The sequence below is a fragment of the Aethalodelphis obliquidens genome, unplaced genomic scaffold (genome assembly GCF_003676395.1).
Source record: "Aethalodelphis obliquidens isolate GAN/ISIS:26980383/991018 unplaced genomic scaffold, ASM367639v1 scaffold9, whole genome shotgun sequence".
In the NCBI taxonomy this organism is placed as follows: domain Eukaryota; kingdom Metazoa; phylum Chordata; class Mammalia; order Artiodactyla; family Delphinidae; genus Aethalodelphis; species Aethalodelphis obliquidens.
The window spans coordinates 27,547,562-27,560,681 of NW_020837953.1; the positions used below are offsets into that span (position 1 = coordinate 27,547,562).

Genomic DNA, 13,120 nt, shown 5'->3' on the forward strand with positions numbered 1-13,120 from the left:
AAAAAAAAAAAAAAAAAAAAAAAAAAAAAGAGTTTAACATTGGGACTTCCCTGGTGGCGCAGTGGTTAAGAATCCGCCTGCCAATGCAGGGGACACGGATTCAATCCCACATGTCGCAGAGCAACTAAGCCCGTGTGCCAAGACTCCTGAGCCTGCGCTCTAGAGTCCGCGAGCCACAACTACTGAGCCCGCATGCCACAACTACTGAAGCCCACGTGCCTAGAGTCCGTGCTCTGCAACAAGAGAAGCCAGCGCAATGAAGAGTAGCCCCCACTCGCTGCAACTAGAGAAAGCCCGTGCGCAACAACGAAGACCGAACACAGCCAGAAATAAATAAATAAATAAATTTTTAAAGAAAGAAAAGAAATACTTAGGCTGAGTGAAGGCACTGTGCTGGATAGAATATCAACAGGCACACCTGAATAGTGTGGTATTAGTGAAAGGAGCTACAAAGCCAGACAATCTGATTTCTGGTCTGCTACTTAACAAGTGTACAGCCTTGAGTGTCACTTATCTGTATCTCAATTTTGTTACCCTTGCCCTGTCTACCTCAGAGTTACAGTGAAGATCAAATGAGAATACACATGAAAGCACTTTGTAAATAGTAAAATGCTGTGCTAGTAAGGTAGAATTAGGTTTGGTAATAGTTTTTCAAACTTCTGGAATTTCTCTCAGAGCTTTTTATGACCAAGAAATACTGCAAACAAGGAAACAGTATGGAACAGTTCTGACGGCATGAGGTTCTCAGGGTGTTTGTTATCTGTAAGCCTGTCAGAACTGTCAATAACCAAGACAATGGGAGAGACTTCTCTATGGACAACTGGATTAGTCCATAATGGGGCCATAATAAGGCTCCTCATATTCTGGCAGATCCTCACAAGAATGGGCTGAAGAATGATCACTCCAGGAAACAAAGCTGAATCTATAAATCAGGAGGTCTGGCTAAAAGATCATGTGGGAAAAACAATCTTCTGTACACACAACTATATATTCAAAGCTCAAGGCCTAAGTGAAGCATGGCACACTGAGATACTGCATCAACCAGATAGCTGATAGTCCAAGTTCTCTAATCCTAATTCTCTCCTAGGATTTACTAGTCCTTTTGGCCCTTGAATCTATATATAGATGCAATGCTCAGACCTAGGAATGGGGAAGTAAGGGGTGGTGAGAGACATAGGAGAGGCCCAGGATAGCTACAGTCCAATTTCTCCAAAAGAAAAATTCCAAACATCCCTTGTAGACTGTGCAGAATCTGGAGGCTCTTACCTTCCTAGCGACACCCCATTGCCACTATCACTAGGTGCTAAAAGGAACTAAAATGAATTACTTAAAGTAGGAAAACCAAAGCGCTTACCTTCCATTTCAGTCAATGCAAAAACATTCACTGAATATCTCCCAAGCACTCACACTGCTCAAGGAATCAAGGTGAAAAGAGAAATCCAAATGGTTATCTCCAAACTGACTCAAATAGACAAGTGATTTATTATTCATTTAATAAAATGTATGTGCCAGGCACTGTGCAGAAGCTTCTGCCTTCAGGAAGCTTTACAACCTAGTTTAGTCTCACAGCATCAAGAACAAAAAACAGGGCTTTCCTGGTGGCGCAGTGGTTGAGAGTCAGCCTGCCGATGCAGGGGACACGGGTTCGTGCTCCGGTTTAGGAAGATCCCACATGCCACACGGAGCGGCTGGGCTTGTGAGCCATGGCCACTAAGCCTGCGCGTCCGGAGCCTGTGCTCCGCAACGGGAGAGGCCACAACAGTGAGAGGCCTGCGTACTGAAAAAAAAAAAAAAAGAACAAAAAACATAATGAATCTAAGTGTGCAATGATGTCAGAGAGTGGAAGTGAGAACTATTTTTACTGTGTGGTGAGTTCTGAAGTGGTCTTTGAAGGCTAGATGGTTAATATTTCTAAAGGTAATGGCGTAGGGAGGGACAGCAGTTTACCAGGAGCAAAGATTTAGAGATCAGAAAGCCCACGGTTGGTTTGAGGGACAAGATCAGTTTGGTTAGAGAGGTATAAATACAAAGGCCCACAAGCAAAATGTCTTTGGGATGTAACAGTGAACTGCTGGCCCCTATTCTGCAGCACTCCGCCCCTCCATCCCCAGTCTTCAGACAAGGAGGGTTCTGCATGGCCTGTAGGTGCATTACACAAATCTCTCTGACTGGCTCTTCATTTCAACCTTTGGTAATAGGAGAAAGGGTTTTTCTAACAGCCCTTGTAACAAAATAAAAGCAGGATTTCTCTAACCTGTACATATTAATTCAAAAAGGAGGAGCTAGATTTGGGATGCAATCTTCTGAGGAGCCCAGGACAATATGGGGAAGAAGAGCCAGACTGAGAGGCCACACAAAGGGAACCCTCTCTGTCCTCATTAGACATGCTATGGACAGACACTCAGTGCTGCCCCTCAAACCTTGTCAGCTCCTTCCAATATGATGTAGTGAGAAAGAGCACTGATTTGAGAGTCAGGTGAGCTGGTTCCAATCCCAACTGAATAACCATGGGCAAATTACCCACTATTTTGAGTCTCTGCTTCCATTACCTATAAAATGAGAATAATAAACTTTATAGCCCAGTATGATTGATGAGGTAACGTGAAAGTGTCTAGGGTCTAAATGCTGAATCAATGGTATTTCCTTTTTCTTCTCAGCCCTACTTTGAAAGGCTTCAATTCCCCATGAGGGCAATTTCCCAGAAGTCAGAGTCAAAGAGGACGACTATATTTTCTTGCTCTCCATTAGCAGGTGGTTTTTCCTCTTCCTTTCTCCTAACACTGTAGCTCCCTTCTCTTAACCTTTATCCTTCTATTCCATCTTCATTCCCTCCAAAGCTAGGCTGTAAGAACCAATAAGCCAGAGTTTTTTGTTTTGTTTTGTTTTTTTAGGCCACGCCGTGTGGCATGCAGGATCTTAGTTCCCCAAACAGGGATCAAACCTGTGCCCCCTGCAGTGGAAACATGGAGTCTTAATCACTGGACCGCCAGGGAAGTCCCAAGCCAGAGTTTTCAGAAAGGGCCTGTTCTCTACCATTTACCTCACCCCAAGATAAGCAATTCTAACCACGTCTCATTACAATTATTGCTTCTTTGGAAGATTTAAAAGCTGATGACTTTCAAATCTACATCTGCAGTGCATATCTAATACTCAAGGGGTTCCTTCTATCCATGTTCCATAAGCACCTCAAATGCTTAAAAAAAATTTCTTTTTAAGTCATCATCTCCATAAACCTGCTCCTCATACATTCCTTATACATTTCATTATCCACAATCCCATATCTGGAATTCTGAAATCAAAAGAGCTCTGAAAATAAGAAGGTTTTTAGTATATATAACACAAAATACATTTAGCAACAAAACCTGAACAAAATTAACATGAGACTATTTATAGCCCTTATTAATCCCACTCAATTAATATTCAAATGATTTGCCTGAAAATATTAATATTATTTGACTATACAGGGCTCTATCCCAGACCCTGCTGGAGGTGTTATGCACTCAAAAGGGTGAAACTGGTTCATGGGGGAGGGGGAGAACTTAGATATTACAATGGTATGTGGCCCTCCAAAGCTCAACCTTACAAATAAAGACTTATTCCCTAGTATCTAATTTTTCTTGCTGGATTTTCTTGAGTATTACATAAGCAGCATTGACACTCACTTCATAAAAGGCAGACAAAAAGTATGCAAGAACTATACTACAAAGCTATGGCAAACAGACAGCTATGACTGGGGGACTTTCTCTTGACTAATGGCTGAATCTTGAAGTCATATGACAAGAGGTGGCCTGAGCATGCCTGTTTTGCCCTGTGGATGTTATTTATGTTTGATCCTCAGTGCTTCTGTGTGTGACATGGGTTTTGATAATTAAATTAAAAATTTACATTTTATTATTTAATTCTACAAATTAAAATGTGTCCCAATTAATTATGCCAAGTGCTAAAAAGAAAAATGTTAACAATATCTGAACGACTATCTAGCAGCTAGTTAAAAGTTATTTTCTCATATCAGCAAAAGTTAAAAAGTTTACTAAAAATAATGTTAAGAAACTGATTTTTCTCTATTGTTTTGTTTTTGCTGGAAAATGAACAACTTTAAATGATTTTTAAAAATCTGATTACACTGTTTCTGTATTTATAAATACTAATTTGCATATGCAATTTGATACATTACAACTTATATAAGTAAATAAAAGTTACTCAGCAAATACAGCTATAAAACTTAGTTAAATGTAAATAGCTTTTTAACTTTTAACCGAAAAATCTTGTTTAGTCACTCTTAACCTTGCACTGAATAAAAAGCAAGCTTTATGCTTACTCATTTTATGTATAAAGCACAGACATACTTACTGTACGTAAAAAGATATAGAGTATATCTGCATGTTAAAATTTCATGGGAGGGATGCATTAGGGAAAAAAGATGTCTAAAAAGGCTTCTTAGGAAGGTGATAATGAATGGAAAGGTTGAGGAAACAATGATATAAGGGATTAGGGAACTGTACCAGTATCTTCTCAGCTTTTCAAGTCAGAAACTTGGGAGTCACCCTTGACAACTCTTTTCCCCTTATCCCCATATCCAATCACTAGTAATGGTCAGCTTTATTTCCTATTTCTGGACTGTCTCTGTCTCTTCTTCTCCATTCCTACTGCCATTACCCTAACTCAGATCTTCATGATCTCTTGCCTAGACTTTATAAGAGCCTCATTAACCTGTTCCTTTTCTCTTTATTCCAAACTTCTTGAAACAGTTTGTCTCTCCTCTCTTATTTCTTAGCCCACTCCAATCTGCTTCCATGCTATCAAAACTGTTTTCGTAAAAGACACTGATCAAGTGCAAAATGCTAAATTCAATAGACCTTTTCAGTCATTTTTCTCGTCCTCTTGGCAGCACTCAATCTTGATAGCCATATCCTTCTTGAAATACTCTTTTCCGTTGGTTTATGAGACATCAATCACTACCTGTTTTCTTCAAATTGTGGCTGCTGATCTCCTTCTTCCTGCACATTAAAGCTAATGAAACTTGAGGTTCTCTTTTCAGCCCATCTCCCATGATATACATTTTTCATAGGCACTATCAGTGATTCCCATGGTCTTAGTTACCATATATAAACAGATGATGAATCCTCTATCTCCATCCCCAGACCCCACGCTTGAGCCCCAGACTTCTCTATCCAGTTGTTTTTTGGACAGCTTCCCTTGGAGGTCACAGAGATACCTCAAAAATGTCCAAATTTAAACTCAACTCAGTTAAAAGCCTCACTATCCACTCTGCTGCTCAAGGCAAGAGGCCTAGGAGCCATGCTTAATTCCACCCTGCCCCAACCACTTTCAGCCTCCAGATGAAACCAATAACCAAGCCCTGCTAATTCAAATTCCTAAATCTTATTCTCCACTGTTACTACCTCAATCTCCATCAACATCTCTTGCTAGGACTACCACACTACTTAAGAACCAACTACTTCAAGAACCTCCTGGTTGGAATGTTATCGCAGTCTAATTCATTCTCCCCAGAGCAGTCAAGCAATATAAATAAATTAATTTGATCACGTCACTTCTGAGATTAAAACCTTTCAATGGCATTTCACTGTTATCAGGATAAGGTCCAAATATCATTCCCCCTATGCTACCAACCCACCTAGCCTACCAATCTTTTGCTTGTGAAATAATCATTTCACCCTGCCACTGACAACTATCCATAGATCAGCTCTCATTAGCTTAAAGGCCTTCCCTGATCCCCCTATGGCGGGATGGACCCCCTTATTATATAAATCCATAGTAATGCGGACTGCTCCACTCAAAATATTTATCATTTTATAATGGTATGCGATACAAAATCAACTGGGACATAGGAAGAAAAACATACACATATGTTGTAACTAACACACATATATATGTATATAAATAACATATACAAATGTTACATATATATAAAAATAATATATACGAATGTTACATATATATAAGTAAGGCTTACCTTTATTATGCATTAGCCTATTAATACTGGCAACTTTTATCTGTTGGTCAGGTGGCCAAGTTTTCCTGAAGGAAGACTGGGAGTTATACCAATCAGGTGAAGACACTAGTTCATTCACATTTATCATACTGCATGACACTGTAGTTTGTGTGCCTAGTTAAGTGGATTTACAAGATAGCTACTTTTAACTAAATTAACATTCACAAAATAAATAAACAGCTTAGAGTCCTACCAAGAAACTGAATAGGGGCTTCCCTGGTGGTGCAGTGGTTAAGAATCCGCCTGCCAATGCAGGGACATGGGTTCGAGCCCTGGTCCAGGAAGATTCCACATGCCGTGGAGCAACTAAGCCTGTGCGCCACAAATACTGAGCCTGTGCTCTAGAGCCTGCAAGCCACAATTACTGAGCCCACATGCTGTAACTACTGAAGCCTGCGCGCCTAGAGCCCGTGCTCCACAACAAGAGAAACCACTGCAATGAGAAGCCCGCGCACTGCAACAAGTAGTAGCCCCCACTCACTGCAACTAGAGAAAGCCCGCACACAGCCACGAAGACCCAACGCAACCAAAAATAAATAAATAAATTTAAAAAAGAAAATGGGGCTTCCCTGGTGGCGCAGTGGTTGGGAGTCCGCTGCCAGTGCAGGGGACACGGGTTCGTGCCTGGGTCCGGGAAAATCCCACATGTCGCGGAGCGGCTAGGCCCATGAGACATGGCCGCTGAGCCTGCGTGTCCGGAGCCTGTGCTCTGCAACGGGAGAGGCCACAACAGTAAGAGGCACGCAAAAAAAAAAAAAAAAAAAAAAGAAAATGAATGGAAGATAATGTTAATAATGCAGGAAGAGGAACAAAGAAACAGCAGAGCTGATGTCTCTGGAAGTAAAAGCTCCTAAGTACCAGAATTTCACCTGCCACATCACAATAAAACAAAACAAAATAACATAATGACCAGCTAATCAGATCTAAGTCAGCCAAAGATTTAAAATTATCTAGAAGATTATTTAAAATATGGACTTACACTCTCTCATGCACCTTACTCTGAATGTATAATATGCTTAAAAATAATACTTACTGAATACACAATGCTATCATGATCAGCAAGACATTTAAAAACACTTGTCTTGGGCTTCCCTGGTGGCGCAGTGGTTAAGAGTCCATCTGCCAATGCAAGGGACACGGGTTCGAGCCCTGGTCCAGGAGGATCCCACATGCCGCAGAGCAATTGAGCCCGTGCACCACAACTACTGAGCCTGTACTCTTAGAGCTCGCGAGCCACAAATACTGAGCCCACGTGTCACAACTACTGAAGCCTGCGTGCCTAGAGCCCGTGCTCTGCAACAAGAGAGGCCACCACAATGAGAAGCCTGTGCACCTCAATGAAGAGTGGCCCCTGCTCGCCGCAACTAGAGAAAGCCCGCAAACAGCAACGAGGACCCAACACAGCCAAAAATAAATAAATAAAATAAATAAATTTAAAAACACTTGTCTTCATCCTTTTATAATAAATACGGTGTATATATTTTTTGGCCTTGCCTCACGGCTTGCGGGATCTTAGTTCCCCGACCAGGGATCGAACCCGGGCACCCTGCAATGGAAGCAGAGTCCTAACCACTGGACTGCCAAGGAATTCCCAAAATGTGTTTAGATTTTAAAAGTTAACTTGTAACATCTAAAAATTTTTAATCTGTTATGAAATCATATGAAAATTCAGATTTCCAACCTCAAGGGGGAGAGGGATTGTGGAAAGGGATGCGAAATTATGCAGTAAGGCAACACTAGACCTACATTCTGTCATGGCAACAACTGGCTGGACCTCATCAGATTGCATGGGACTCTAGTTGGCCCGCCAGTCTACATTTGGTTGATTTTACTCGATTACCCATTAGAATTTAAGCTCTAGGATTTCACTAAAAATATATATATATTTTTGTCTGTTTTGTTCACTGCTGTATTTCCAGGGCCTAGAACAGTAGCTGGCACACAGTAGGCATTCAGTAAACATTTGCTGAAATTAACAAATAACAGGTGCCTGCCTGCCTAATCCCTAAAAATGTTTCTGACAAGTATTCATAATATGTTTCTGCCTTCCCCTAAAAGACAAATTGATTTATCTTTTATATTTAGCACAGGGCCTGACACATACTAAGTACTTTATTTGCTCACTGTATGACTAATAGCAATTAGTTATCACTTACTGAGTACTCACTGTGTGCTAAACACCACGTTAAAACACTTTACAAGCATTAGCTCATTTAATCACCCTAACACTCCTATGAGGCAGATGCTATCACCCCTGTTTTAAGAGATGAGGAAAATCAATCTCTGGAGATTAAGCAATTGGTCAAAGCTCTAACTGTATTACAGAATGAAATAACTGTAACACAAGATAAAATATGAAAAGAGCTATAGGAAAGGCAAGAACAAAGTGCTACACAATTCAGAAGGACAGTTCACTTCCAGTTTGGAAGGCATAACACACATATTTGGGAAAGGTCCCTGAGGGAGGTAGCATTTAAACTAAATCTTGTAAAAGGGCCAAGATTTTCATAGGAAAAGATGGGTGGGGAAGGGATTGCTTTTGTCACTTTCTCTACCAGGAAAGGTGAAGTACATACCAAGGAGGTAGTCTGAGTAGAATGTAGCATATGTGGATAAATATTAAATCGAACAAGACTAGTAAAGTCAATAGGAAGGCCTTGAATACCATACCCTATGGGTTATGATTTTATCCTGTAGACAAAAAGAAGTCCATGAAGGTTCCTAAACTAAGGAGAAGAGTGACAAGACCAGAAGGGTGTTTTAGCAACGTTGCTGCAGCAGAACTGGTCAGGGTACGGAGGCTATATAGAACAGATTTAGAAGGCTCCTGAAGTAACAACACCTTTACAATTTACAATATTTTCTGACACCTAGTACTTCACTGACACTTCACTAACAACATTAATAAATAGTATTATCATATTTTCACATCAAGGAGCCTGAGACTTAGCAATTTTAAAGACCACAGAATTAAGTCTTTGTGGGACTATGCTGTGAGAATAACATACACAAAACAATTTAGGGAAGACATCAGTAACAGGATCACAGTATCCAACAACTGCCAATATAGGAAGGGAAGAAAAGAGTAAGGAACCAAAAATAGGTAAGATTTCTATCTTACGCCCTAGTGTCTGGGCCAGTGGTCCCACCATTAACAAAAATGTAGGAAAGGTACACCAGGAAGGGGGAGTGAGTTTGATGCTTGTGGGACACAGTTTAGTAGCTCTCTAAGTTGCTGTTAGGAACTGTGGGGTGGGTGGGCAAGGCTGGAGGGAAACTAAGAAATGGGATAAATTACTTCCTGACCTGGAGGCATTATCAGAAAGGTTTTGTTACTTGCAGCAAACCAGAAGCAGCTTTTAGTATCCTAGAGCCCAGTGACAGGACAGTTCCAAAATCATCATGAAGAAATCAGATTCTTTCCGTCTTCTCGACCCTCACCCTTAGAACTGCCTGCTCTTATTTCTAAATTCTGCCTCATGATTCCAGCGTTGCTAATGGCAATTTCAGAGTCAGAAAAGGGATCTTTCCTTTCCAGAGGCAGAACACAGCCCTTAATAGCCTATATTTTGGTTAGAACCATACTACCTGAGTATTTCCTCTATTTACTAGCTGTGACCTTGCTTAAGTTACTGAACCTCTCTGTGCTTCAGTTTTCTCAACTAGAAAGTGAGAATCTGAGAAATAAACGAATTAGTATTACAGTACTTAGTGCCTAGCACATAGCAAGTTCTATGTAAGTGTTCGCTATTATTATAGCTTTCCTATCTCTCCATCTCTTTGAAGCTCTCACACTTTGGTGATACCTGGGTTAAAATATAAAGTGGCAAAAAACCAACAGAATAAAACTTGGCAAATAAGGAACTCTTTTCAGAAGTCCTCCAGGCTTCCTTTCACATTCATTAGCCAAAATCTGCATCACATGCCCATACTTAAATCAATCACAGCCTAGGGAGATAGAATTACAATGACTGGTTTAGTTTATATCAATCAAGACCTACCCCCTGGGGCTGGGAAGGTGCTGCCAGATTCCTGGTTAGCTGGATGGCAGGAACAGCGATAAAAACCACCGGTGTCTGCCAAGACTTAGTCTTGAGAGGCTGCGGTCTCTGCTAGGGAGGGTTAGAAAAAGTAACTTCCAGAGCTGCAAGCCTCAACCCCACAGGGTTCCTAAGAGCAATGAAATCACTGCAAAGGTCTGTTAAGGCTAGTGAAGTTTGGCACAGGAGAAATAGTATAGGATATAGGCCAGAGCTCGAGGAGCGTACTCTTGAGAGGCAGTGAAACACAGCAGGTTCTAGATTCATGGAGGTGTGACGCAGGCCATGTTAGCGTTCCCAGCCCTAGGGCCTAGATCACCAGCCTTGGACTTAATCACCTAATCTTCTCAAAGCCTGTTTACTCATTTATAAATGGGGATAACCCAAATTATCTCGGATTTGATGTTAGGATTAAATGTAAGGATATATTTCACCCCGTAGTATAAGGATCAGAGAAAAAAACAAAAATAACCAACCCACACACAAAAACCCCACAAAACAAAAACCCCAATGGCCTGGTGTTCAGAAAGACAAGGTGCAAGGCGGGATGGGGGTGGCGGGGAGGTACCTGAAATGGAGTTGCAGAGAAGAGAGGAGGCTGCCTGACTCTAGACTAAAACTCCCCTTCAGGACCCTGGTCAGGTTCTGTTGCTCTATTGAAGAACTTTCATTTCAAAGTTTACCAGAAAAGGATTAAATTTAATCACACCTGAAGTCTTCTTAGAGGTTTATGTGCAGCAAAATGGGTAAGAATCTCACTTCTGGCTTTGCTGTAACTAACTGTGTTATGTTCTCTGAGGTAGTTTCCCCATCTATAAAAACTAAGTAAATCACTGTCAAATTTATTTCACTGGGCTTAATAAACTAAATATTAGCCCCTTCCCTTTGAGGCAGCAGTGTTCCTGAAATTGAAGGCCAATACAAAATCTATAACATAAAAGCCCCTAAAATTTTTCATTGATACATAAAGTTGCAGCTACAAGGACAGGCCTATCAGTCTTAATGGAGGATTCTGGAAACCAGAGTACTTAAAGGAAAGGAACAAACATTACTGAAAACATTATTGAAGGTGGAAAAGAATCTGTTCTGATATTTATAGAGCCCTTACTAGTCTCCAAACACTGTGGTATCTTATTTAATTCTCAAACACCTCGATAACCCTGCCCCCTCCCCTCTTTCTAGAGATGAGGAAAGGAAGGCTCAGAAAGGAAGAAAATAACATTTATCGTGGACTGTACTGGATGTTTTCCACATGCATCACTGCATCTGACATTTAAGTGACTTCTCTGGATGAGAGCTACGAAGTAGCAGGCAGGATCATAATGCCAGATCTGATTCTAAAGTCACTGCCCTGCAGCTCAAGGGAGTAATTTATGTTTCCTCAGGATCAGGTTTCTTACAAAACTCAATCCCAGAATCTCAAGCCCCACCCCCAACACACCCACAATAGTTGGGGTTAGCAATTCACTTTGCAGTTTTCCAGTTTCTTTCAGATTAAAGATTTCAAAGTGGGCCCACTAGCAAAAATACAAAACACCTTTACAACTCTGCCTAGGATTAAAAGCTCTCTTTCCCCCTTTTCCAGCCCAATCACTTGGGGGCCAGGCCATAAAGAACAACAGCTATAAACTAGGGCTCTGGAGCGATCAACCTGATTTAAGCCACTGACTGTGTGACCTTGGGTAAGTTACTTTACCTCCCTAAGCCTCAGTTTCCTTATCTGTAAAATAGGGATAATAGCAGTATCTATCTCAATAAATAGGTTGTGCATATTAAATAAAACGTGACATGTAAAGCAATCAGAGCAATGCCTGCACACGGGAAGAGCTTAGCAAATTTAATAGTTCTCATTGCTGGAGAAGAAGTACCACTGATGGTTCTGTCCCCAAGTCCAAAGACTTCGCCATCGTATTCTCTCTGAGCACAGGCCTTGCTACCTGGAGTCCCTTTAGAAACAGCAACAGGTCGCTCCTTTTCTCCTAACCAGGGCCAGGCCCAGAAACCTAAAGCCCCCGACCTATACATGACTACGAGATCTTGGCACTGGTTTTCTACCACTACGAAGGCTGTCACTCTGAACCCAACCGAACCACCCCATTTCCGCCTCGGCTCGGTAAGTTCTCCCGGCCTTCAGCGGCCCAGGCTGCCTTCGGCATGGCTGCCCCTGGTTACAGGCCTGGAGCTGGCTCGCCTGGCGTCCCTTCGCCAAAGAACTCTCTCTGCGACGTAGGGAGGGTTTCCCTGAGTTCAGGGCAACCAGTGAATCCAGTTAAGAGGCGCGTCGGTCAGACACACGCTGGAGAGGGCTGACTTAAACGCCTCCCGGGCCTGCCACCGGGAGCCCGGCCCAGACCGGAGGGTCAGCCCCTTTCTAACCTCCGGGAACGCGTGGGGTCCGGCCCAGGGCCACCACGTGGGGGCTCCAGGAGTGGCAAGGTGTTCCCGAAACCAGCCCCCAAAGACTGCTCCCCGCTTGGGCCCTAACCTGGCCCCAAACTGGCCTGAGCGGCGCTCCCGGCCTGGCTTCTCCCCTCAACCCTATTTGGAGGAGACTCAGACATCCTCTGCAGACTGCAGACAGGCTCTCGCCAGACTCCAAGCCCCGACACTGCCTCAGACCGAGTCCCCAATTGCCTGGTTTCCTTACTCACCCATCGCGGCTCCGCTCGCTCTTACTTGGCGGCGGCAGCGGCGGCAGCTTCGGCGGCAGCTTCAGCAGACAATATGGCGGATCTGCAGGACGGCAGCCCGAAACGGACAAACAACTTAACAATCCCGGGAAGAAACGCGCTTTCGGCCCCACCGCCTAGTTCACAGCGACGACCGCATTTAAAGAGACCGCAGCTACTAAAGGCGGGGAATAAGGATGGAATATGAAAGGAGTGAGTGGAGAAAAACTGGGAGGGATACCTACTAAAGAAAGTTAAGTGTGCTTAGGATTTCTCAGCTTTTCTGCTATTTCCTTTTTGTAGTGAGGTCTCCTCCCGTAGAAACTTTTTCTTCCAGAAAGGTATTCCTTCCTTTTGTAGTTAAAACCACCCATAGACCCTGAGCCGGATATATGAAT

General features: G+C 42.5%; 1 protein-coding gene across 6 annotated transcripts in view; it reads right to left on the minus strand.

Moving 5' to 3' along the window:
- The window catches only part of KPNA6 (karyopherin subunit alpha 6), a 54,750-nt gene that overhangs the window by 38,935 nt on the left and 2,695 nt on the right, over window positions 1-13,120 (minus strand). For 4 of the 6 annotated variants that reach the window (XR_003433336.1, XR_003433335.1, XR_003433334.1 and 1 more), the window contains exon 1: window positions 5,975-6,209. The exons of 1 other annotated variant lie outside the window; for it this stretch is intronic. Coding sequence is in view for 2 of the 5 variants with exons in the window: in XM_027109292.1 (XP_026965093.1) it covers window positions 5,975-6,101 (127 nt within the window). In the remaining 3 variants the exon portion in view is untranslated. Of the gene's footprint in view, window positions 1-5,974; window positions 6,210-12,704; window positions 12,831-13,120 lie in introns of those variants that run through there. One more of the 6 variants, XM_027109294.1, reaches the window with a different exon arrangement.